Source organism: Hyaena hyaena, unplaced genomic scaffold (genome assembly GCF_003009895.1).
Source record: "Hyaena hyaena isolate Hyena2069 unplaced genomic scaffold, ASM300989v1 scaffold_894, whole genome shotgun sequence".
NCBI classification, from domain to species: domain Eukaryota; kingdom Metazoa; phylum Chordata; class Mammalia; order Carnivora; family Hyaenidae; genus Hyaena; species Hyaena hyaena.
The window spans coordinates 324,848-351,848 of NW_024081526.1; the positions used below are offsets into that span (position 1 = coordinate 324,848).

The 27,001-nt window shown below is 47.2% G+C and overlaps 1 protein-coding gene across 1 annotated transcript in view; it reads left to right on the forward strand.

Moving 5' to 3' along the window:
* The first annotated feature begins 712 nt into the window (after positions 1 to 712).
* Positions 713 to 27,001, forward strand: part of GAD1 (glutamate decarboxylase 1) — a 39,237-nt gene continuing 12,948 nt past the window's right edge. Inside the window, exons 1-9 of the mRNA XM_039220477.1 lie at positions 713 to 894; positions 4,288 to 4,350; positions 10,216 to 10,374; positions 11,434 to 11,676; positions 16,425 to 16,515; positions 23,725 to 23,837; positions 24,990 to 25,105; positions 25,190 to 25,269; positions 25,492 to 25,546. Coding sequence (XP_039076408.1) covers positions 813 to 894; positions 4,288 to 4,350; positions 10,216 to 10,374; positions 11,434 to 11,676; positions 16,425 to 16,515; positions 23,725 to 23,837; positions 24,990 to 25,105; positions 25,190 to 25,269; positions 25,492 to 25,546 — 1,002 coding nt within the window. The 5' untranslated portion in view covers positions 713 to 812. The remainder of the gene's footprint in view (positions 895 to 4,287; positions 4,351 to 10,215; positions 10,375 to 11,433; positions 11,677 to 16,424; positions 16,516 to 23,724; positions 23,838 to 24,989; positions 25,106 to 25,189; positions 25,270 to 25,491; positions 25,547 to 27,001) is intronic.

Here is a 27,001-nt window from a genome sequence, read left to right on the forward strand (position 1 = left end):
CCCCTCTTCAACCTCCCCGGCTTTGTACAGCGAGAAATCCCGGGACCTCAGAGACTTAGGCGGGGAGGGAACACAAAAACCCGGACCGAGCCTCATCCAGATGGCTCAAAGCGGGGTGGGATGGGAGGGAGACGAGGTTTCCGACCCGCTGCTTTCTTGCTGTCTGGAGTGCAAGGCGATTGTAGTTCTTCCCCCGACCAAGTCGGAGAGGGAACGTAAAGATATGGACTCTTTTTTTCCCCTCACCTTGTCTCACCGAAGTCTCCGGTCCCCGGAGCAGTTAGCCTCCTTCTTTCCAGGGAATTAACCAGACACAACAACGGGAACCAGACACCGAACCAGACGTGCCCGCCCCCAGGCTGCTGAGAGCCCAATAGGGCTTGTTGTGGCTCGGCTGGAAAATCGCACACGGAGCCTCCAGGGCCCTCCTACCCCTATCTCCCGCACCTCCGCGTTTTGCACTGGCCTTGGGCTCCCCAGTCTCTGCGCTGCACTCCAGGTCACCCCGCTCCGCCGCCAGACTGGAGAGCAGCCCTGGGCGACGTTGCCCGCGCCGGAGTCCCAGAGATCGCGCGCACGTCTCCTCCTCCCCTCGGCGCACCCCGACTCAGCCGGTTAGGTGCCCTTCCTTCCGCCTCTCTGTCCCGAACCCAGACTTCTGGGGGAGCGTCCGCGCCCCCAGCTGCTCAGTCGCCTCCCGCGCCGGACCCCGGAAGCCCTCCCCGCACTGCTCTCGCTTCTCTTTGCAGCCTGTTCCTGCGCGCGACTGGCCGAGGACCCCGGACAGCAGAGGCCCCAGGACGACCGAGCTGATGGCGTCTTCGACCCCTTCTTCGTCCGCAACCTCCACGAATGCGGGAGCGGACCCCAATACTACCAACCTGCGCCCCACAAGTAGGTTCTGTCCCAGTTTCCTAACAAATAGACTGCGGGGAAGATGGGGGCGCTGGGACGTGAGGAGGCTGCGCTGGCGGAAAGGGAAGGGGGAGCGCAGAGATGATGGAGGCTGGAAAGAAACGGGGCCCTGACCTGGGTCCTGGCCAGAGGTCGTTTGACTGCCAGGGATGCCAGGCGATTCTGGGGCGCTGGAGAGTAGGAACCACACAAGGTTCGAGCAGCGGCGGTCGTTGGGGGCTTCTCTCCGGGGGAGGGACAGGCAGCGAGAGTGCCGTTTTTGTTGTGTGTGGTTTCTTCGCTTGGTGGGACGACGGGGGTCAGGGCAGAGGGCGGTGTGAGGCGACTGTAGCCTCGTCGGGAATAGAGTTTTCTGTATCCAGCTCTCGTTGAGCGGAGATCCAGCCCCCTCCTCCCCGCTCCCCCCCGCGCTGTGCTCGAAGTCTATAATCAGCGGAAATTTCGACGTTAATTGCAGCTTTTAGAAAACTCGGGGTCCCTAATTGCTGGAAATTTGCGTCGAGCTATTGACGAGTGAGGGAGAAGCCAGGAGTGACAAAGGTGCATCAAACGGTTTGAGACCGAGCCTCGACATTTCAGACAATTAATTACATTTCAGACAAAAAAAAAAAAAAAAAAAAAAAGGGAGCGGGCAGCAACCTGAATGGAGAGAGATGGGGGCAAGCAGCTTTGCCAGGGCGGGAGGAGAGAGCGCCCATCTCTTTTCTCCAGGGCAGGAGATCTGTTAGCAATTGACAGGTCTGCCAGAGAAGGAAAAAGGGGGGAACCAGATACAAGAGGGGAAGAGGGCTTTATACTTGCCCACCTCTAGCTCGGTGTGCTCCTTAGAGCATTTCCAGAATCTGTCTTTAATTTAGAATCCTTAGAAGCGGTAGAAGCGTGGCGATGAGGATATTGTTTTTCTTTTTTTCCATGTTTGATTGATATGCGCCCTCCCCGCCCCCCCCCCAATCTATCTGCTCCAGTAGTAACAGTCCCAGAATTTCTATATGAGGGGCTTAGGAGTGACAGTGTGCTTAGGAGGGCTTATGGCTACGCTTTTATGGCACTTTCTATAAGCTTGAGAAAACGTCAATTGTTCCCATTAAGGAAGGTGGAGGGATGTTCTCCAGCAAGGCCCCTCTCCAATCCTTTGGCGCAGCTACTGGCTCCTGGCCCCGGAGGCCTCGTTTTTAAGTCCTGAGGTTGCGTTTCAGTTCCCTTTGCAGCTCCCTCTCCCCGCCCCGCCCCCCCAAGGCGAGTTACAATTACCCACACAACAAAGAGGGGCTCGGGAGAGCCGCCAGCCCTGGTGGCACGTGAGCCGGGCACTGGCGGCCGAGCTGGCCGGAACAGGCCGGGAGGAACGCGAGGCCTGCCCGCCTTTGTCTGTTGCTCCGGCCTTGATGGATTTCTTTTCCAGACCTCTCCACATGTCCCGCCCCTTTTTTTGTTGCCCGGTGGGGCTGGGCGGGCGCTGTGTTCACCCACCTCAGAGTCCTGCCCGCAACCCACCCCAGCCCCGTAACCTTACCCCCCGGCGGAAGCCCGAGGGCCAACGCACACGCCCAACCTCGGATCCGAGAACCAGCGGAGGCGCTGCCCTGAGTTCGCACCTGGCCTGGCGCGCCCGAAGCCACCGAGGCAGCAGGAAGGTAGTCGAGGACCCTGCCTGGGACGCGCGCGCAGCACCCGTCCGGAGAACGCCGCGGCTCGCCCCCCCGCCGCCCAGCTGCGGCGCGGGCGTCCCAGCCTGCGGGCGCTGCCCAGCTCTCCACCGGCTCTCAGCCTCCCTTGCAGACACACCCTCGCCCGCCCCGCTGCTCTGCCTCTCTCCCTCCAAGTCCTCCCGGGAGGCGGCCTTGCTCGATCCGCACAACCTCACCCGGCCTTTGGCGCCAGCGACCCCTTCTGCTGCTCCTCGCCACTCGGTCTTCTGGACCCGCGTTACGCCACAGGGAATCTCTCACTTCCTCTCCCCATCTTGCTGTCCCTTTATTTCACTATAACCCCCAACTCTGAAAGGCAGTGCATCGGGTCTGAATGCCAATGTCCCAGCTGAGTAACCTTGGAAAATTCGCTGAACCTCTCTGAACCTCAATGTTTTTATTTGTGAAGTGAGCATTAAGATGAACACTCTTCTTGTTTCATAGGGTTGTTCTGAGTATTAGCGGAGATGGTGTTTAAAGCAAAAGCACTTTATTGAGTGGAAATAGCTCTTTACCCGCCAGGTATTATTATAAGGATTTTGCTGTTGCACCGATTTGCTGTCTGTGGCAGGAACTCCATCTGTGACATGCTGCCTCGCTGACGTCGGTCTATCTCTTCTCCCCGCTGGGCCTCTGTTGTGCCTCGGGTTTAATGGATGTCACTCTCCTTATCGCCGCCGACACTCGCGAGGGGCTGAAGGCTGGGCTAGGGTGGGGTGGGGGATGGGAATGATTGGAGGCGCCTTGCTTTGAGAGATAGGAAGGGCGTTTCACGCCGGGCCCACCACACCGGTTCGAGCGCGGGCTGCATAGACACCCCCGTGCGCCTTCCTGGAAGCTGGGCCTCGAGGGCAGCATAGACCCTGAGGAGTTTGAGAACAGCCTGGAAATGAAGGAAAACACCGCCGCAGAAGGGTCTGCCGTTGGGACCCGGAGCGAAGCTGCCCGATTCCCTCTGCGTTCGCCTGCTCCAGACCCGAGACGTCCGAGGGAAGGGTTAATGAGGGGGCAGGTTGCGGAGAAGGGATCGGAGATGAGGACCGGAGGCGCACTATTGTTTCCCGATTCTGGGTCCGACTGAAGAGCAGCCATGCGAGCCGGATCATCGAGTCAAATACTATTTTTCACCCAATTAATTCCTGAACTCTTCCGCGACCCCATTTCATGCCAGTTTATTTTAAGCTGCCACTCGGCTGGAGACCCGCCAAGAAATTATGAGACGTTTCGGTCCCAGATGCCTCTGTGTTCCCTTTCCGGGCTGCTGTGGTCGCCCTTCGAGTTCGCAAGGCGGAGGCCAGGGGACAGGACCTGGGGTGGGTGCTGGGTGGCTCCAGGGGCCTGGCCCCGTCTTTTGCACGTAGGGTCGGCCCTGTCCCGCTCCGATCCTGCGTTCCCAGCTGCCCTGACAGGGTCGCTTCGAGCCCTGGCGGCTCCCAGCGTTTCCGGCCTTCCAGCGACCCCGTTCTGTAACTGAAAGTGGGAACAGAAACGGAGTGTGATGGGCACTCGAAGGGCACGAGTCCGCTCTTCGGCCCACGGATCTGGCTCCTTGCCCCTTTCAGGAAGGAGTGTTTATCGAGGAGCATTGGCGAAAGAGCTGCCTCCTCCTCCCCAGAAAACATTTGCCCTCGACCCGGTCCCCCGCGTGCGGAACCTCACTGATCGCGCCTCTTTTGCTTTCTAGCGTATGACACCTGGTGCGGCGTGGCCCATGGATGCACCAGAAAACTGGGGCTCAAGATCTGCGGTGAGTGAAACGGCCGCTGGGGCCCGGCGGGCGGCGCAGCTCGCGGGTTTTGAGGGTTTGGGAGAGTGGGGCGCACGCAGGAGATCCAATGTCTTGGGTTTGGTTTTCTAAAGTACCTACAGCCCCGAAGCCTCTAAAAATCTTAACCCTACTCCGCCTTTGCTTGACTCCGCGGGGAGGGACAGTTTTTGCTGGAGTCCGGGATTAACCGAGAGACGCGGGGCTTCGCCTGTCTAGGCGCGAACGCGCGAGCACAGCGCCCCCGCGCGGCAGCCCCGCCCTTCCGGCCCGGCCTCTGGGTCGTTCCCGCGCGCGCGTTCAACCTGCCGGCAAAAGGTCGGGTAGAAGAGGTGACCCGGTCCGGTTTTCCTGGAGAGCAGGCCTAGGGCACAGTTTCCGCCCGAGGCGGAGGCTGGCTGGTCCCGCTCCAGCGCCACCCCCCCCCCCATACGTACGTTGAAAGTGGCCTCACCAGCTTGAGATTTTGCCCCGAGATGTCCTAACGGATTCAGATTTCGTTCTTCCATTCTTTTCCAGCAGCCCCCGGCGGCCTGCCCGGTGGAGGTGTGGGCGGGCGCAGGCCAGAGGGTTTGCAGAGCTCGCCCTTGAAGGAGAGGAGGGAAGGAAAACAGGGCAGGTGGGGGGCGTGCGGCCGCAAGAGGAGAACGGGGGTGTCGAGCACGATTTGCCAAAGAGGAAGACAAATAGATCTGGGAGCTGGAGAGGAGAAAGAACCTTTCTCTGGAGACGTGACGGTCCGAAATGAAAACGCCCAAGGGATGTAATTTTTTTTTTTTTTTTTAAGGAAAAAAGGAGATTTGTTCGAAGGGACACAGCTGAGTGACTCCGGCTGAACAATGAGGACTTGCTTTCCTTGCTACATTTCACCGTCTAAAATCTCTAGCCTTATCGGGCCAGAAAATCCGGACGGGCAGGGGGCGGGGGGGCGGGGGAAGATTAACGAGGGGCTTATTAAAGAGCCATCCGTCAGCGGCTGCGCGCGGGAGATAGCGGCGCAGCGAGCGCGGGGCACGCGCGCCCCAGCCGCGAGCGCGCGAGCGCGGCCCGGCCCCGGCGGGTTCCCTCGGCTGCTCCCCCAGCTCGTGTGCGTCCGCTGGGGCCGGAGCGGACCCGGGCACTTACCGGCTTCCGGGAATTACCCTCCCTCCCCCGCTCTGCCGCGCGGCGCCCGCCCCGCCTGCCTGGGGGCTCTGTCCCTTTGATTCCACGAGCAGCGTTCACGGTGAGGAAGCGTTGCTCGTCTAGACCCAGCCATCTTCCAAGGGAAGCCCAGCCCTGCCGCGGGGCGGCCCCGGGTGTGACCCTCTCCCCAGCACGGGAGGCCCGCCGGGCTAGGCCGGGGCCCAGTCGACGCGCGGGGGCAGCTCGCCCGGGCCGAGCTTTGTTCTATAAATAGCCCCCTCCCCCCCGCCGCCCTTCCGGGTTTAAAGGCCCGCTTCGCGCCGGGTCCCTTCGGCGGCCGCGGCGCTCGGCTTCTGCCGCCGTCATTGTCGTGCAGCCGGGCAAGCACAGCTGAGCGAGCCCTGGGCGCCCGCCGCGGTCGCGGGCAGGGCGGGGGAGACTTGGGATGAGGGCTGCCTTGCGGGCGGTCCTGGGCCCCGCAGCCTGCGTGCGCCCGCATTTCCTGCGCCTGGCCTCGCGCCCCAGGCCTCGCCCTCTACGGCCCCCTCTCCGAGTCAGGGGACGAAAAGGCCCAGCTCTATCCCTCTGGGAGACACACCCGAAATGTCCCTAAAGGATAACCGGGCAGAAAGAGTTGAGCTTCCCTGGGTCTGAAAATAGGAGTCCCCGAGTTTGCATCCATTTACTCTGAGGGAAGCCTCTGGAACATTCGGAGGCTACCATCCCCAGAGAGATTCTTCTTTGCTTCTAAACACCTGCATCCCAACACTAATTTCAGAAAAGTTGCAATCCGTTTGACAGGAGGAGAGAGAGAGCAGGTAGTCTGTTGAGGGGAAATTGCCTTCTGCTAAAATGCAAGCTTTGGGGGCCACAGGTGAGGAGGCTTCACATTAGGCTTGATTCTGAGAGGAAACCAAACCCCAGGCAGATTTATTTTTCACACTTTGGGCCAACTCTGGCTTTCCAAAGTGTTCGGTGTTGACCTAAATCCACAGGCTCCCCACCTCCACACACAGACCCCCCCAGCTCCCTTCACCCCAGACATTCACCAGCCTTCTTGACACTATCCACGTTGGTTTGACCTTTCACATTAGGACAGGATAGGAGTTAATGGTTCTCTTCCAGCCTCCCAATCCCCACGGCCCTGGGTGGACCCCCTAAACATCTTCAGTGCCTTGCCAAGATTCAACTCCCACGCCCCCTCCTACCTCCCTTCTCTGGGAGCCAGGGAATAAAGAAAGGTCCTGGGTCTCACTGGTGGTGCCAGAATCCTCTGGGAAAATAATCAAGTAGAAAAAAAACAGGGTCGGCCAAGAAGTCGGGTGGGGTAGCTACAGGCATGGTGGTATGACTTAGAACAAGATGCAGCAAGCCCAAAGTTTGAGCTCTGGGGTTCTGCTAACTTCTCAGTTGACCCTCCATCACTTATATATGCAGGGGTCCAGCACTGGCTGCCAGTTACAGCCTCTGAGCTGTTTTCCTTAGCCCACTCAGTGTGGGTGTGTGTTTAATTTTGTGTCAGCTGCCATGCAACTTTTTTTTTAAGCTTACTCATTTTGAGAGAGCATGAGCAGGGGAGGGGGCAGGGAGAGAGGAAGAGAGAATCCCAAGCAGGCGCCGAGCTGTCAGCACAGAGCCCGATGTGGGATCACAACCTGAGCTGAAACCAAGAGTTGGTCACTTAACAGACTGAGCTACCCAGGTGCCCCAGTGCAACTTTTAAACAGAGAAGGACTTTGAGTATTCTATACTTCTGGCTTCTCTTGAAATAAAACGGGGGGGGGGGGGGGGGACAGAGGAGATCTGGCAAGGTACTTTCAGCCCATAAAAATCAGAAAAAGAGTTCCTTTCTCTAGGTAGATGCAATTCCGTGCTACTGCTAGGTGAGCAAGAACAGGAGGGATGGGTTTCAGCCCCTACTTACCCTTGACCGTGTGCCCTTATGCCTTGCAGAGCTCGCAGACACATTTGGAAACAACTTGCTCAAGCCAAGTGCTTTCTAGCTCCCTACGCTCTTTCCCCACTCAGTGCCTCCCCCCGCCCCCCCAGCCCTTTGAGTTTGGGGACAGGGGTAAGGAATCAGCCTCAGGATCTCCTCACTGCCCAGAGGAGTCATGACAGGGTTTGCCTCCTGCTCCCGTTCTCTTAAAGCTAGCCAGAGCGCTACAAGCTTGCCTCTGCTTTCTTCTTTGCCTCTCAGGAATGTCCAGCTGGGTCACCAGTCACTCACAGGCTTAACCTAGGTTCTCACAGGTGGTATGCAGAGCAAGAGAGAATACAGTTGCCAGCCGGGGAAGTTGTCAAAGCACTGACTTTAGTGTCACCCTCCACCTGGTCATCCTTGGAGAAGCATACGTTTCTTTCCAGAGCCTCTCAGAGCCATGAGAGGTCTGGGTCATTTACCTTTTGTGAGGCCTCCAATGTTTTAGAAAACAAATACCTTCCAAGAAATTGTTATTCTGATAACAATATGCATTAAGTATTTATATAGCAAATTAATGGCTTTAAACACAATTTCTAATGCAATGTAAGTGTGCTATTCACAAGTACAGGGTTTATAGGAAATGCTGATTGCTAACGCACTCCAGGGAGTGTGGCCCAAGGACGAGAAGCAGATTTAAAGTTGTGTCATAATTATCATCTCTCAATCCTATCAGGACACCTCTGGGAATGCCTGTGTTAGCACCTCCTTTGGAGATAACATCCAAAGCCTAAATCAAGGTCATAGGTCCTGTGGCTGCCCAGAGGAAAGGCGTTTCTAAGGGGTTTCAAGGTAGAGACTTAAGACTTTACCAAGGAGTGGGTCAGAGCCAACCAGAGGTCAGAGACCTAAAGAGTGGGGGTTCAACCGGCAGACCTCATTTCCACCAGGCCACATGATTGGTCTTTTCAGCCTGGCAAATTCCGTAGCTCGCCGTTCCAGGAGCAGGTGAGCAGTCTCGGACTTCATGAGCCAAGTGCTCCTGCCTCCCTCAGGCAAATGAGTGCTGGCTCCGGGTCTTGGACTCTGGGGGTTCTAAGGGAAATTCAGAAAGTAGAGGAAGGGGAGAGGGAAAGGATACCACCCCCATCTTTACACCCAACTGTGGAGCTCTATCATAGTGTCCTACCCCCTCCTGATGTCCTTTGGGGTTTTAGTGAGAAGTTTACAAGGTGGGTGCTGGGAACAATGAAAGGCCTGCTGCCTGTTCTTCCCTCCAAAAATAGCCCCTGCTCCTGTGTGTGGGAGGATTCCAATCCCTGCAGCCTTCCCCCTGCATCCCTCCTTCTTCCGCCCCTCGCCACTGAATTGCAGTCCTGGGGAAGTAAAGCTGGATTCCCCACAGTAACTTGCCTCTCCTTGGACCTCCTGGGACTTTCCTCCAAGCCTGCCTTGTGATGTGCATGACTCCCCAAGGATATTGGTACCTACAAAGACAGCTTTGAGGTCACCAAGAAGCTTAGAATGTTCTTCTTCTTTTCTGCGTATTGCATTTTGGGCTAAGACTGAGGCCGGGTTGGAGGAGATGCTGAGGGAAGGAGTGGGTCTGCAGGTCCGAGCCCCAGAGGGCATGGGTATAGGTACTGAGGGAAGGAGTGAGCTCCTACTTGTCTCCAGCTGTTTTGCCTCAACCTGCTTCTCTGTTTGCCACTGGTGTTTGCGCTGTTCACCTCAGATAGGAGAGATTTCCTCCTCTTTCTGAGGAGCAGCTGAGGTGCTTTGAATCCCACCCTGGGCTCAGAATTCACTCCAGAGTTCTGGGATGGTTTTCTAGCTTTATTCCAACATTGGTCACCATCTGCCAAACTGTAAGTTTGTGAAGGGTAGGAGATCTGTCTCATTTATCTCTATCTGTCCTCTGTCCTAGTGGCTTAGCAAAGTACTTTTCCACAATAGATGCTCAGTAAGGGGCGCCTGGGTGGCTCAGTCAACTAAGTGTCTGACTTTGGCTCAGGTCATGATCTCGTGGTTCTTGAGTTCTATCCCCGCGTTGGGCTCTGTGCTGACAGCTCAGAGCCTGGAGCCTGCTTTGGATTCTGTGTCTCCCTCTCTCTCTTGCCCCTCTCCTGCTCAAACTCTGTCTCTCTCTATATATATCTCAAAAATAAACATTAAAAAAATGTGCTCAGTAAGTATTTATAGAATTAAATGTCACCACATATAAGGTTTTGGGCTTCCTTGTCTCTTTCCCCAGTACCTTTATTCAAGGAGAGGGGGTGGGGTGGAGACAGCGGCATGTCAGGTTTGGATCAGAAAAATTACACTTACATTCAATCCTGTGAGCATTACCTGGTGCCTGAGGAAAACACCTTCCCTAATCCTTAGTGCTGGTCCTCACCTCCTCCTTCCTCTGGTTGCATCTCCCATAAACCCAGTGCCGGCAGCATCCTCTCCGATTGTGTCCTTCCCCTTAAAACCCCATCCTGGGGCTGGTTACTGGAGTGGAAGCTGTCCAATTGACTTAATTCTGAGTTCAGTGTCGTGTTTGGAGAGGAGAATGGGCTTTGCTTACTGTTTTGCTCTCTTGCATGACTGGGTCTGTGCCACTGATGACTTTTGGCACTGCCCCTTCCCCGCCTGGAGGCCAGCAGTGCCAAAGCCCTTATGTATAAAATGCAGATACTCTGCTTCTTCTCACGAGAAGCAAGAACCCTGCTTGGCGAGCAGATCTGGCCTGGCAGCTGAGCCTCCAAGGCTGGGAATTGAGTGCATTTCCTCTGACCCAGCGCCTTGTGCTACAGGCTTCTTGCAAAGGACCAACAGCCTGGAAGAGAAGAGCCGGCTTGTGAGCGCCTTCAAGGAGAGGCAGTCCTCCAAGAACTTGCTTTCCTGTGAGAACAGCGACAGGGATGGACGCTTCCGGCGCACGGAGACCGACTTCTCCAACCTGTTTGCTCGAGGTAGTCCCCACCTTCCTACCCTCTCCATGCCCAACCCTCTCCAGTCCTCTCCAGTCCTATCTGGTAGGTTCCTTGACTGGAGTTTCTTGACTTTTTCCTGAAATTTTACTTCTGTTACCAAAAATGTCATCACTTTTTCTGAACTGTCATGAAACTCCTTTTCCAATATTCGGATAAATATACTCCTTCCTTCCCCACTGCCCCGGGCTTCATCGCTATGGGTACTGGATGAGGGCAGTCAATAAAAACAGCCAACTCTGAAGACACTTGCAGGGACAAATATGGCTTCATAGAATCGCTGACTATGAAGGAATCTTACATATAAGAAAATCCAGTGATTCCCATGATAGCATTTATCCTCCAAGGTTGGCGACACCAACACAATCACCCTGTGGGAAGCTGTGTGGCTGGGCCTAATGACCAAGTGCTGTTCTGAAACCCCTTTTCCTTTTGGAGATCTTTCACTAATTACCGCTGTCCTCACAACTCTGTCTCAGGAGGTGCTTTCTCAGTCTCTCCTGAACAGCTTGAAACCCGCCTCCTTCCATTAACTCCCCACAGGCCGTGGAGGCCAGACCCAAACAGTCAATAAGACTTCACTAAACCTCAGAGATAATCCGGTGAATCTACACTGAGCATCATGTACAGCCAATCTGTTCTTGAGCTATGGCTGACAGCTTCCTCTGGGGCCCCCTAAGTTTTCCTCCCTGCTTAACACAGCCGGACTCTGCCTCCCAGAGGCTAGAGCCCAAAATCACCTCCAGGTATCCCGAAGTGCAAGCTCAAAGGATGAGGTCAAGAGGGAGAGAGATGGCAATTCCCTCTCCCACTTTTGTGAGCCCCATCTTCTAGTTTTCTATCTAAGGACACTATAGAAGACCATTCTGTATGCAAATGTGCATTTTTCTGGGGAGATGGTACATCAGATTCTCAATGTATATACATAACCTGGCATATATTAGGTCTGTAATGCTATCGTGGCTGGTATTAGGGATTTCTGGATAAAGGCAATCCAGACATGAGCCAGGCGATAACCACTTGTTGGCTTTCCCCCCTCAGATCTGCTTCCGGCTAAGAATGGGGAAGAGCAAACTGTGCAGTTTCTACTGGAGGTGGTAGACATACTCCTCAACTATGTCCGCAAGACATTTGATCGCTCCACCAAGGTGCTGGACTTCCATCACCCACACCAGCTGCTGGAAGGCATGGAGGGCTTCAACTTGGAGCTCTCTGACCACCCGGAGTCCCTGGAGCAGATCTTGGTTGACTGCAGAGACACCCTGAAGTATGGTGTCCGTACAGGTAAGGGTGAGAGCCAGGCAGACGTGCAGCAGGAAATTTGCCCTCCATTGTACCCTTGCCAGTTGAGGACAGCAAACTCCTGTTCAAGGTGAAGCACAAACCCTGGTCAACATGTTCAGTGACCACAGAATGACCTTGGGCAGTAGCAGTGGGTAGTAGGCCCAATTCTGGCAAAATCTCATCATCATTTATTGTTGTAAACATAAATTAAGAAATACAAGCACATGGTGCTATGTCAAGTTCTGTAAAAAGAGTTTTCTCATTCTTGGTTTTAGACTCTTCACAATCTAAAAAGAGCAGAATGACCTGTCCTCTACTTCTTTTCTCTCCTCCATTTCATGCCTATTTCCTTCTGATAAATCCTACCCTTGCCTGCCCCTACAACAGGGGAGAATTGGGCCCATTTCCTTCCCTTTCTGTATTAGTCTTCTAGGGCTGCCATAACAAATTACCACAAACCAGCTGACTCAAAACAAGAGGAATTTATTCTCCCGTAGTTCTAGATGTTAGAGGTTTGAAATTTAGATGTGCAGGGCCATGCCCTCTTGGAAGACTCTTAGAGAGGCTCTGTTCTTGCCTCTTCCAGCTGCTCGTGGACGAGGGCATCCTTGGCTTGTGGGTGACATCACTCCAATCCCTGCCTTCACCCTCCCATGACCTTCTCCCTGTGAATGTGTCCACAGTTTTCTCTCCTTTTCTTTTTTTCTAAGTTTATTGGTTTATTTTGAGAGAGACAGTGTGAGTGGGAGAGGGGCAGAGAGACAGACAGACAGATAGACAGCCTCTCAAGCAGGCTCTGTATTGTCAGTGCAGAGCCTGACACAGGGCCCAAACCCACAAACCCATGAGATCATGACCTGAGCCGAAACTAAGAGTTGGATGCTTAACCAACTGAACCACCCAGGTGCCCCCAAAGTTTTCTTTTCTTACAAGGACGCCAATCTTTGGATTAGGCCTACTCCAATCCATTATGGACTCATCTTAACTTGATTACATCTGCAAAGACCCTCTTTCCAAAGAAGGTCACACTCACAGGAACCAGAGGTTAAGATTTGATCATATCTTTTTGAGGGACACAGTTCAACCCACAACCCTTTCTGTTAGCTAGGCAGAAATGTCACACACATACATACCACTTGCACCTTGCTCATACCTCTAGAGTTTAGACCATCTGTCATATGACCATTTGTCATAATAGCAGCTCATGTTGCCTCCAAAACTGAAGCCTCCCATGGCCATAGGAGCATGGACTCTTATTGGCCCAGCGTCTGACTCCACTTAGATATTTAGCCTGCAGCCCTTCATCCCTGTTCTTCAAGCAGCTTCTGGGAGCGGATATTTGCATTTATAGAGTTTGTGGTCTCTCAGGCAGTGTGAAACCTGCATCTCAAGGCGCTGACCCTGGGAAGGCATTCTGTTGCTGCCAGATGAAAATACAACTCCTTGTTGCTGATCTGTAATTTAGATCTAGATCAGAGCAATAGGGTAAACCCCACAGGTAGCTGCATGCAGTTCAAGGTATTTTTTTAAGGATATTAATACTCAGCCAAAATGATGAATTGGGTTTTAATAGTGAAAACAGACTGATCTGGGTACAGTTTGTGAAGAGATGATGATGGTATTGGAAATTTCTTTACAAGTTAACAATTTCTGAAAAAAGAAACGGTATATATAAAGTCTCTGTGACCCGAGACAGAGACTGGTCAGCCCTTAGTCACAGTAGATATACCAACTTCCTTGGTTTTTCTTTTTTAACTTTTTATTATGGAAAAGTTTGAACTTTTACAAAAGTAGAATAGTATAATCAACCCTGTATACACAATGCTTTTATCAACTCCTGCCAACTTTGTTTCACCTATTACCCTCCCTTCTCTATCATATGGAAGCAAATCTCAAACATACTGTTTCATCTATAAATACTCTTCATTCTCAAGAACTTTTTTTTAAAAAAATTTTAATGTTTTATTTATTTCTGAGAGAGACAGAGACAGCATAAGCAGGGGAGGGTCAGAGAGAGAGGGAGACACAGAATCTGAAACAGGCTCCAGGCTCTGAGCTGTCAGCACAGAACCCAATACAGGGCTTGAACCCATGAACCGTGAGATCATGACCTGAGCTGAAGTGGGAGGCTTAACCAATTGAGCCACCCAGGCGCCCCATCAAGAACTCTCTAAAAATAAATAACCACAAGAGATGCCTGGGTGGTGTAGCTGGTTAAGTATCCAGCTCTTGATTTTGGCTCAGTTCATGATTTTGTGCTTCATGGGATCAAACCCCGTATGGGGCTCTGCACTGACAGCACAGAGCCTACTTGGGACTCCCTCTCTCCCCTGTCTCTCTGCCCCTCCTCAACTCATGCATGCTCTCTCTCTCTCTCAAAATAAATAAATGAACATTAAAAAATAACCATAATCTATTGTTAGATCAAAAAATCCAAAATTTATTGTTCCTTAATATCAGATATTCAATGTTCAAATTTCCAATGGTCTCATGAGTTTTATAATTCATAAATTATAATTTTATAATTCATTCCCCACATTCCAATTGATGTGTCTCTTAATAAACTTCCCCCTCCATTTTTCCCCCTTGAAGTTTATTCATTGAAAAACTTTACTTTGAAAAATAACTTTTCCCCGCTACCTGGCTTTAGACCATGTGCTGCTTAGTTCCACATATATCATGTGTTACTTCATTGAATATAGAGAATTGAAATTAAAATTTAAAATAGATCATTTTGTTATTTGATAGAAATTCTGATATAAGATTTTAGAGGCAGAGTACTACAGTCATAAGATAAAAGTAAGGTTTTAGACAACTTTGTTTCCTTCATATGTTCAATGGACAAAGAGATACTTTTTCACTTTTTTTAAATAATTTTTTTAATGTTTGTTTATTTTGGAGACAGAGTGAGAGTGGGGGAGAGGCAGAGAGAGAGGGAGACATAGAATCGAAAGCAGGCTCCTGGCTCTGAGCCATTCTAGCCCTACCCAGGGCTTGAACTGACAAGCTGCAAGATCATGACCTCAGCTGAAGTGAGACTGAGCCACTCAGGCGCCCTGATGCGGTTTCATTTTTATTTGAGGATGTTTGTGTCAGTCTGTCTATCATTGTCCATCTTTCATCTCTGCTGCAAAGATGGGTTGTTTTGATACATTGTCAAAAAGTGTGATTGCATTTATTTATGACAAGTTTAAAAATATGTATATTTGGTCTTAAAATGAAATGTTTATTGTTGGAAAGTTTTCAAGTGGATATTGCATGTTTTTAATGGATTTCAACAAAGTTTGTTACATTGCAGGAGATCTCAGAGATTCTGTTGGCACTGAGCATAGCGGAATAGCTTTTTAGCATAATCTATATAAATGTCTGGAATCTGGCCCCATACTTGCACTAAGCTTACTGTTTATGCTTTTTTCATTTTTCCCCCTGAAGATTAGGATTATTTTTTGAGGACTCTTGAGATGCAGAAATTGATATATTCTGATATAAGAAGTCTTAGTCTGGATGTTCTGAATGAGTCCCCATTACATCCAAGGAAGAACAGACATTTTCAGAGAGGGAGCTCAGACCAGGAACATTCAAGCACCAGCTCTCTGACAGTTATTTCAGAGGCAAAAGCAATTTCTACTGGAAACTCAGCAGTCAGCATATCTCTCTAATACCAGGTCTCTGCCACACACCCCTAGATAATCTATTGCATTGACACCTTCATGACAGCCTAGCCAAGCCTGCTGATGTGGGGTTGAGTTTTCTTGTGAAAGCCAAGTTGGCCAAAACTTGGCAACAGTCCTGAATTTGCTGAGAACAAAGCCTCTTAAAGCAGAGTCTGTGTTATAAAGAGTTTTAGGGTTATAGAGTAATAACAATTATTTTACCAACAACTTGATGAGTGAATGAAGCTATATTTGCCTCTGTTTCACAAAGGAGATGCCAAGTCATCTCAGCAATAAATTTCATTTAATGGTCACCTGACTATGTATGGACAAAAACACACCAATGCTTGACATCATATTTGGGTGACATAGGGACCCAGAGACATCAGCACCAGAGCTGGCATCTTCCCTGGCCTTGGTGTGGTCCACAGAGCCACAAACCCTATCTAAGTCCTTCAGGCTCTCCTCCATCAGCGAATGTTGACTTGGGGGTTAAATCCTTGGGATGTTAAATTAAAAGTTGAAACATTTATGGATAAAATCAGGACCACCATATCCTGATTTGTAATTAAAAAAATCATTATGACAGAGTTCATCTGAAAGTCAATAAATTAGATACTGGAAAGATTATTAGTTTCATGACAAAGGATTTTTTTTAACTTTAAAAGCATTTTTCTTCAGGGGTGCCCCGGTGGCACAGTTGGTTAAGCATCCAGCTTTAGCTGTTGTCATGATCTCATGGTTTGTGGGTTTGAGCTCCTCATCAGGCTCCATGCTGACAACTCAAAGCCTGGAGCCTGCTTTGGGTTCTGTGTCTCCCTCTTTCCCTCTGCCTCCACCACCCTCTCTCATAAATAAACATCAAAAAAAATTTTTTTTGAAGCATTCTGCTTCGGAAACATAGGTTTTGGGAACATAATTAATGCTAAAAGTTGGTATAGGGTAGGTCCACCCGCCCTCCCTTCTTCAATATCCTTGTGCAGCCCTGTTAGACTCTTGGGATAAAGTCCCCATCAGTGTGGCCAGCCTTTGCTTTGAAGATAGCTTGAAAAGTCTGTGTTTGCCTTGATGCTTGCCTGTCGCTCATCTCTCCAGGTCACCCTCGATTTTTCAACCAGCTCTCCACTGGACTGGATATCATTGGTTTAGCTGGTGAATGGCTGACATCAACTGCCAATACCAACATGTAAGTTCCACGTATTATTTTCATATAGGCAACGGTGATGTGTGATTGTGGCTTGTTGCTTTAAAAGTCCACTTCCAATGGTTCTATAACAATGTTATTACAGTTTCCCTAGTCATCTTTTCTCTTAAAATATTTAACTTTATCACAGTTCTGATTTAGTAGTAGGTACTCAATAAACTATTTTTTTTAAGTTTTGTTTTTTAATATTTTTATTTATTTCTAGGAGAGAGAGAGAGACAGCGTGAGCAGGGGAGGGTCAGAGAGAGAGGGAGACACAGACTCTGAAACAGGCTCCAGGCTCTGAGCTGGCAATCAGCACAGAGCCCGACGCGGGGCTCGAACCCACGAACCGCGAGATCATGACCTAAGCGAAAGTCAGATGCTTAACCGACTAAGCCACCCAGGCGCCCCTCAATAAACTATTTTTAATGAATAATGCAATTTAATAAAAGCATGGTCATGAGAAAGAATAATTCTGGCTTTCAGAATTTAGTGTGAAATTTCATGTTAAGAGAATCCATGTCTCTTAATGATGTATCTAAAGAGGTCACATTTTGGAGTATGATCTTGGTCTGTTTTCCCACCTAAGCACACTGGTCCTCATCCTTTAGGGCATAGTTCCTTCACAGTTAAAGTTTCCAGAAAGCCACAAGCTAGTTTGATCCACCTGTTGCTTACCTAAAAATTCTAAAACAAAATCCAGCTGGTAGTGATATATATTCCTTTCAAAATAACTCATTGTTTTTCTGAATTTGACATTTTTTCTGTACTTGTTTGAGTTGGCAAAACCTTAATTTGTTTCCAATCTCCTATAAATTTATATGAAACTGACTCTAAGGCCCTGGGGGTGTAAGACTTCTGGGTAGACTTCTTGCAATCACCTCTTTCCTCTATATACGCATGCCCTCTTTGGAGACAAGGACAGGTTATAAGTTGATGGAGGGTCGTGAGAGACTACTGAGTACTGTCTTTTCTCTGAACACTATGATCATGTTTTACCACTATTTAGACACTCAGTCCATGGCATCATATTCTATTAAAGTATCAGGGGAAAATAATGAAACAATTTTCTAACAATAATTTTCAAAATAATTACATAAGAATTACATGTGTTTTAGTCACTGTGAAAATATTTAGAAAATAACCATCCACTTTCGAAGTCCATGGTGAAGTAGATTTGAAAAATGAATTTAAGTGAAAGGGAGGTATTGTTTAAAATGAGAAATTCCCTTTGACATCAAGATAGAATGTAAGTCATTAAAGTTCAAGATATTCTATTTTTCTTCAACAAACTACTACTAGCCACAAAACCTAAAAATGCACTTTAAAATTATCCATTGATACATGTATGTTCCAAAGCTATTTAATTCTGTGACTCAAAATATTTAACATTCAGAAAAGTTTCTATTAATTAAGGATTCCTGCATTGTTCCCTAATTTAAAACAGCAGTGACCAGTTTTTAAAAGCAAACGTGACAAGTGAGGTTTTTAGTGATATAAGGCAAAGAAGATGAGGTCGATTAAAAACAAAAATGATTTTCATGCTCCCTGTTTGCAAGTCATGGTCCACGTCACAGAGTATCTATGTTGGAGCACCGAGGCTATGAAGAGCCAAGAGGAATTGGGGTCAAAGACCAATTGCTTGTTTGGCCTCCTCTAACAAAAAAATTTCGCCTTTGCAACCTTTACTGTGGTATGATATGTGAAATACAAATATATCAGCAAGCCCAGACATCATAATGTACTAATTATAACTTGAAAAAAGACACTAATGCTTAATTGGAGCATCTCACACTAAGGAACAATTTTAAATTAGGCAGTACAACTTTTTTAAAAAAACTTAACTATTTGGAAAAAAATGAGAAAAATAGGGTGAAAGGTATATATCCTTTAAGCCCAAGCACTCATGTTAACATAGGCACTGAATTTACCCAGCATCTTTAAGTGTGTATCCTGTAGGCATCTCAGCTGCAATTTCCTAACATATGTGACCCGATCTCAAGGTAAATCAAAGGAACTTACTCTTTTGTGAGTTCATGACCAGATAGTGTCCTAAAAGGCTTTTCTTTAATCCGAGAGATCTCACAAATTTCCTTTTTTTATGTGTTCATTAAATGAAGTCCCTTACTCTTTCCTTACTTCAGCTCAGCCATGAAACACTAAAATATGTCCCAGCCATCTGAGGTCAAGGCCAGTCCAACTAAATGGCACATAGTAATTGCAGCTGTACTGAATACAATGGATATTTATAAAATATGATCCGATTCCAACAGATCGATAGAGAAGGTTATTTAACATAGTGAAATAGTTTCTGTCAGTTTTGGAGACAAGGCATTGTCTGAAGAAGTAATAACTATTATCTAGAAATTGTTCTAAGTCAGTTCCCCTGGAAGATCATGAAATGTGGCAGCACTGTCAGGGGCTTATGCAGAAATTTGCTCCCTGGAGACAGTTCCTTCTCCATCTGGGGACAGTGTTCAAAATAAACCTGGGAAAGGATGGCCAAAGGATTGTTCTTTGGCAGAGTAGGCAAAATGAGTGACATACTCATTTTGTTGGCCTGCTCTATCATTGCATTTGGGTGGCATTGCTAATAGAAAGTAATGACTATATTCCTCAATATAGTCTTTCAGAAAGAACTATCTTCTCCTAATTCGAGTGGCAAAGCGTAGGGTATCTGACTGCTCACAGAAAATAGAACATTTAGGTTCATGCATTTATACCTGCCTGTGCAGATAGCTGTGAGATCTGTTCTCCGAGCAAGGACCCAATGAAGATCCAAAGAAAACTTCACAAGTATGTAGTTGTCCATTGCACATCCAGCTCTTTTCTTCCAAAACAGGGCCACCAAGCACAACTCTGCAGGCTGAGCAGTGTCCACATGCAAACAACAGCCTTCCCTCACGTACCTGATGACAACCCGTAATCTTAATGGCAAGATCTATTACAGCCCCCTTGTTATGAGGTTATGGTTTCAAGTATCTAATGCTTTATTGTCATAGAAATAGAAGTTACGCAGGATAAATTTTCTGTGGCAGTTATCAGTCATTTGATACTGCCAGGCAAGTTGTTAGAGAGGAACCTGCAGAAGGCAGTTCTCGCTCATCATAGAAAAACAGCTGGAAGGTAAAAGACTGGGAATTCTGACTCAGACATGCACGAACTGAGATCTTGAAGCAAATCACTGCATTCCTCAGAGACTCAGTGTCTTCTTCAGAAAATGGGAGATAATAATCTCCATCCTACAGAGTGGTTCTACAGACAAAAAAAAAGCACCAGTCTTAAGTACCTGTTGTATGCAAGGTGCAGTGAACACACCTAGGAGAGGCAGCCACTACACAGGCCACCGTTGCCATTTGAGCTGCCTCCCAGCTCTTTTGTTTGTGTCTCTCATCATCTCTGGACATCAGAGGGACTCTCTAAGCTTCCCTTCAGATGTGTTCTCTTTTAAGGTGAAGATGGGACAGCGGCCACGTCCGTAAGGAGGAGAAATCTAAGAGGAGTGTAAAGTTAGAGAGTCCACGTAGAAAATTATTTCTCTCATTAAAGAAGTTCCCGGTTTGACAGTCACCAGGGATCCAGGTTCCTTGTGCCTTTCTAACCCATACTGTAGCTCATGGCTCTCATACTGAGAGTCACCTCATGGTGCAGGCTGGCTGCTGGAGCTCTAGCTATCACTTATATGTTCCAGAATTAGAAATGAGGGAGGCAGGAAGGAAGGATGAAAGGGAGGGAGGGAGGGAAAGAGGGAGAGATGAAGGACGGAAGGAGGGAGGAAGAGAGAGGAAAGAAAGGAGGGGAGGAGGGGCGTGGTCAAAAGGGGAACACATTTTTTTTTTAAATTTTTTTAATGTTTTATTTATTTCTAGAAGAGAGAGAGAGAGAGAGCGTGAGCAGGGGAGGGTCAGAGAGAGAGGGAGTCACAGACTCTGAAACAGGCTCCAGGCTCTGAGCTGGCAATCAGCACAGAGCCCAACGTGGGGCTCAAACCACTAATTGCGAGATCATGACCTAAGCGAAAGTCGGACGCTTAACCGACTAAGCCACCCAGGCGCCCCGGGAACACACTCTTTCTAAGCAACCTTTCCAGAAGCTCCACACAGCAGTTCCCATAGCATCTCTTAGCCAGAACTTAGTCCCATGGCCACACCTAGGGAGGCTAGGAAATGTAGTCTTTGATCTAGGTGAATTGCAACCCAGAATAAAATTGAATGAAGCAAAGGAAAATTGATACTGGTTGGCAACCAGCAGACTCTGCCACAATAGAAACAGAGCTCTTAACGATCAATTTGCCTTAGTTTAGAGTGAATCCCACTAGGAAGTTCAGTTGAATCACTAAAAAAGGGCTGACTCACTACCCTACTCAACATAGAAGGACTCCCAACTCTCCCTTAATGTCAGTCCTGAGTGTCACCATCCTGTTTCGATCCCTAATTTCTAGTCCCGTGTTCTTACTTCACCCCAGAGCTATTTGAAGGTTTAGTTTCTTATTGTCTGATTGAAATGCCATCTTGCACGCTGACTTTAGCATCTAACCAGCTTCTTTTGAATCCATATTTGACCTTTGCTCTCGTGGCTTTGTTCACTTTCATCTGTCATTTGGAGTCCAGGTTGCAAGAGGAGAATCTCCTATAATTGCATACAAAAATGATGTGCATATCCTCATTTTCTTCCTGAAGAGAGGGACCATAGTTTTCCTAGGATCCCCAAAGGCTTCCTTGACCCCCAGCTAAGTTAAGATCCACTGCTTTAGGGTGAACTTTAAGGCCTTCTATAAGGCTTTGGTCACAGGCAGACTCCCAGTTGTAAACAAGGCCCAGAAAGGGAAAGCATCAGAGAAGTGTCAGAAATAGGGAACACCATGTTAGTCCATCTGTCAGGCTTAGCTGAGGATCAGCAGCCATGGACCAATCTGTCAGCTTCCAAGAGAGGATGTCAGGACTAAAGCCATGAATCAGGATAAGCTTGGTGTTAGCTGTGGGATAACTGGTCATTGAGACCTAGGCAGTGACTGTCAAACAGGATGCAGCAAGGCCAAGAAACAAATGCTGGATTCATCCTAGGAAGCTTCTTCACCAACGTTGGAAATGGTGTCTAATATCTTTGTTTCCTCAGTACATAAGACACCACCTGGCAGAGAATAGTCACTCAATAAGTATGTATTGAACAAAACTGAAAGAAGAGTTTAGGAACTGGGTACCTGGTACAGATAAGGGAATTGAAATAGATGAAATCAAATAGTCTCATGATCAAACTCTCTAGACTCTTCCTCCTAATCCTGCAAGTAATGGCCATATTCCTGGTCCACAGGTAGAACCACTAATTCATGCAAACCTGGGACCTAAATTGATTTAAATCATGAAGTCGACCAAACCCCTAGCCTTCAGTGCCATCCCTTCTCCCTTCTCCCATGCAGTTCCTACCTGGCCATCTAACACTGACTTGACTCCAGTTCAGCTTTCATCTAGTCCTTGATAAGGTTCTGATATTGTGGTGTGTGATTGCATTTGTTCCTTGCCTTTTCCCAGAGAGCCTCCTCACTCGGTATTGTGAGGCGCCAGCACACACACTGATACCAGTACCTCTCCACCACGCACACATTTTTGCCATTCCAACATTTCCAAAACTCAGTGGCACCACTGATACCACAGTTGTTCAAGAATGGTTAGAAGCACATCATGAGTTTGCCTCTTGGTACACTCCGCAGCACAGGCTAAACCAGGAATCCTTCTCTTCTTCTTCCTTTATCAGGCCATCAGACATGAGGGAGTGTTGGTTGCTACGGTGATGGGGCTCAGAGCAGAACCAAAGCATGATTGTGACCTCCAGAGGTGATGGTAACTGAACACATGATTTCCAAGGGTCTTCCGCCTAAATTTCAAGGGTCCTCCCAAGGAAAATGGACACATTCTTTTTGGAAACAAAATTCTTCTACCAACAGATATATCCTGAGGGTCCGCCAGGATCTCTTTGTCATCTTTTACCACCAAGTGATTGATTTGATTGCTTCCCCCCATGATCAAAACTTAGTAGCTTCACCTGTGTCTTATTGTACAATTATTATCTCATCCTTGCAAATAGCTTTTCTAAATCATTAAGCCAGCAAGAATTCCCATTAGTCCTTGATATTGGTATTCAGCCCAAACACCCTAATCAATGATAAAGTCTCCCCATATCACTTGGCTGAGTCAATCTAGGGATCTCTCTTCAGCAAGCATGGTCGGAGCTGAGCCCACACAATAGGCTCAAAGCTTAAGAAGACCAAGCAAAAAGAAAAAAGACAAAGAGCCTCAGAGTCAGTAAATATCTTTTTGATTTCTGGCTTAATTTGCTGTGGATGGACCTTCTTTGATTTCTCTTAAGCCCCGTCCTTGGCACCACAATCTTGTTTCAATAACTGGTCTACTTGACTGTGCTTCTGTTCTCAGTTGCGTTGAGAAGAGTATGGCTTACTACTTCACAATCAGTTTGTTAGAAGACAAAGCTAGCCTGCCCGGGCATCTGGTGCCCACAGTCAGCTGTGTATGCCAGTTGACTCTCTTCTTATTATTTATAATTGGTAATTAGAAAATCACCACTTGTAATTATTCTTGACAGATATTGACTTCAGAGGATTATAGAAACATAGCTGTCCTTGGGGATTATTAGTAGAAAAATCATGTAGATAATTATATTGAGATCTTTAAAACCTAGGTCAATATTTCCAATTAGATTCACAGTTAGCTTCCAGATGTTTACATTGTTTTTAAAATATAGATTTTGGCTCTGAGTTTTATAGCTTCTACAAGTATGAAACTGGCAGTCGGTTTCGGTCAGTTGCAAACCAATTATATGTAGAACTTAGAATACATTTTTTTCAATTAACATTTGCATCATCTTACATCTTAAAGGTGAAGGAGATCCAGGAAAGTCATTTTCTTTCCTTCTATTTCTCTGGGTGGACCACATCTAAGACATTCCATTCAGATAAAAATCTATCTTGTTGGTGAAAAGTCACAGGCCAGATAATTCCACCACCTCTCTAGGTAACCCAGGCTGGTTTCTGATATTTTATGATTGGTGACTCAATGCGTTTCCAGGAAATAAATTGTTTTAGTGGTTTTGAATACTTTTTTTTTTAGAACCCAAGTACAAATACCAGTTATCTGTGTTCCCCAACTAAGTGGTTTGACTTCTTTGTGATCATTTTTTCCCTCACCACCTTTTCAGGTTTACATATGAAATTGCACCAGTATTTGTCCTCATGGAGCAAATAACGCTTAAGAAGATGAGAGAGATAGTTGGATGGTCAAGTAAAGATGGTGATGGGATATTTTCCCCTGGTATGTTTCTCTTCTCTTTTCCTGACTCTCCTCAAGATTTGTAGCATGGATCCTTGGGATCCCTGAGAACACTAAACACAAAGTGAGTTTGTGGAAGTATCATGACCTTAAAAAAATTTTCCCCCCAATAATCCTGCCGTATCTTTGTCAGACTGAAGGCTAGCAAGCATGCTGTATTCCTTGTGTACTAACAGAGCCTGTGCCTCACCTGTACAAACTCACAAGGGTTGTGTTCAAATCATGCCACATGACACCAGTCTGTCAACAACAGTTTGATTGGTCTGAGTATCAATGAGTCAAGACTATCAGTTGACCAATCGATTGCAGCCAAAATAGCATATCTACTTTGAACCTCTAGTTTGATGTAGACAGAGTAAGAATCTTTAAAACAAGGAAAGATATTCTTAGAGGCAGGTAGGAGTGTGAGGTGGTGTCAGAGACAGCATGATTGTTGTGTACAAGGACAGGAGAAGAAATAATTACAATTGTCCAGGCAACTCAAGTCAACCATGAATTTGCCTATTTAACTGTCAAGGAATTGACGCAAACGTGAGGAGTTTGTGTTGGCCAGCCATACCTAGATAGTTACTTCAGTTCTCCTTGTGTCTTTATTTAAGTAAACATGAGTTTGCTTTTAATAAAGTTAGAGTTCTCCTAAATGACTCAGTAACTCAGTTGAGCTGTTCTTTGAGGAGAGTATCCAGACAATGTCACTGTTTCCTTCTGCAGGCTCCATTACTCTCTCCTTCTCTGTCTTTCTCATTCCAAGAATAGATTCATCTTTGTTCAGTAAATAGATTGAGCAGAGAGTGAAAGCAGGAAGGTTGTAACACACCTGTCTCTTTGCAGCCACTGCCTTTGCCACCTCTTATATTTCTGTCTAGGCTTCAGGTGGAACAGGCATTGGAGTACATGAATCACTTCCAGCCAAATTGCCTACATGGCTTTGGTAATGAGTGTGACTACTTGTATTCCCAAGGCCAAGGGGCCAGGGGGAAGCCCTGGCAATAGGATAGCCAGCAAAACCTATCAGGATATTGTCCCTCCCCTTTCTTACCTCCCTTGTCTCTTAAGACACCAGCTCAGAATCTTAATTATTAGAAACAATAATGATGGAGCGCCACAGCTCCCCCTGTATCTGCTTGCTCATAGGGGGAGCCATCTCCAACATGTACAGCATCATGGCTGCTCGCTACAAGTTCTTCCCGGAAGTTAAGACAAAGGGCATGGCAGCCGTTCCCAAACTGGTCCTCTTCACCTCAGAACATGTGAGTTTGGATGCTCTTCTCCTGGATTATGGTGTTTTACAAGGAACTGTTTAACTTCTGACCTCAATCCTCTGTTTGTTGCAGAGTCACTATTCCATAAAGAAGGCTGGAGCTGCGCTTGGCTTTGGAACTGACAATGTGATTTTGATAAAGTGCAATGAAAGGTAGGCAGGGGAGAGTGAATATTAGGCTCTTGATGTATTAAATGTGTTCATCTGTTAAATTTGTTTTATTGTGCTTAAGCACTGACTCAGTACAGTGTGCCAAGCTGCTAATGGTCTGTTGAAAATATCCGATTAAATTACTTTTTGCTGCTGCTGAAGTTTTTTCATGTGCAATCTCATTGATTCTTCATTTTAATTTCTCTCCCTTTATAATAATTACAGGGGGAAGATAATTCCAGCTGATTTAGAGGCAAAAATTCTTGAAGCCAAGCAAAAGGTATGTACTGTGTGGTGCACCTGAAGTCTGTTATATACAAAATTTTAAAAGTACTTTCTTTCTGCCCTAGACAGTAATTATATAAGACTGTTTTAATGATAAGAGATGATTTTATTGTGTTTCTAAAATTATATTCTCAAGTATTTGCTTATTTCCAGCTTATGAAATGATTTCACTTTAAAGCTGTGTCTATACAATGTCATTTTTTTTAAAAATGAAAAATTCAATCATTAAATCCCTTGTCCTATCTTTATTATGCCAAGTGGCTAGTTTGTTGTACTTCAATAAACCCACTACCCAAGCATCATGAAGATACAGCCTAATTGAGGCTTGCTACTTGTTAGGTATAATCTCAATTTAACAAATACCATTTTGGCTTAGGCTTTTGTTGAGCAAAGTGCTTCCGTGCCCTGGCAGATAGCCCATGGTACTTGGTGAATCAGCCTTAATAAATTCTATCAAAAAAAAAAAAAAATCTCAGAGAACAGATGTATCCCCAAGGCACTGCCAGGTACCTGTCAGGCATTTACCAACTCGTTGTTTTGGTTACATCCTTGTACCCTGTTCTCCAGCTGTAGCTGTTTGCTGATCAGTAGAGGAGATGACAGAAATGTCTCTTGGACTGAGCAAGGGTCATAGGTAGAGCTAAGCTTGAAAAAGACCTAGGATTCCCATATTCTCCCAAGCCTGTCTTAACTCTATTACTCTACTTACTCATTTATTTCTTGTTCATATCAAAATTTTACTGTGTCCACTGTTCGTGAATATTTCAGCTTCCACCGTGTTTTAAAGGAACAGTGCTTCAGTATAATGATTACATCAGTACACTTAGAACAACATAACTTGGGATGTCTGGGTAGCTCAGTTGGTTAAGCATCTGACTTTGGCTCAGCTCATGATCCTGCAGTTCACGGGTTTGAATCACACGTCGGGCCCTGTGCTGACAGCTCAGATTCTGTGTCCCCCTCCCTCTCTCCTTCTGTCCCACTCATGCTCTGCCTCTCTCAAAAAAAAAAAAAAAAACATTAAAAAAAGAAAAGAACATCATAGATTCTAAAATGTATAATACCCAGGTGATGTTCAGAGCTACCTGCCCATTACTCTAAACACTTATTGTACCTCTTTCCTGCTTTACTGTTTGCCATAGAACTTATCACTATCTATCACTGTATATTTTGCTTGCTTAATTTTGTCTGTTGTCTGTCACTCCCCACTGGAATGTTAACCCACAAAGACAGAAATCTCCATCTGTTGTGCTCACTGCTGTATTCCCCTTCAGCTCTACAGCGGGGCCTGGCATGTATTTGTTGAACAAATGAGTAAATGGGCCAATGAAGAATTCTCCCAGATGTAGGATCTGACACCACATCTGCTTGGCTGACCTCTGCTAGAAGGAAATGCTACTGCAGTGCTTCTACTTTGTGTGGAAAGGAGAGGGTTGAAAAGACTAATCAA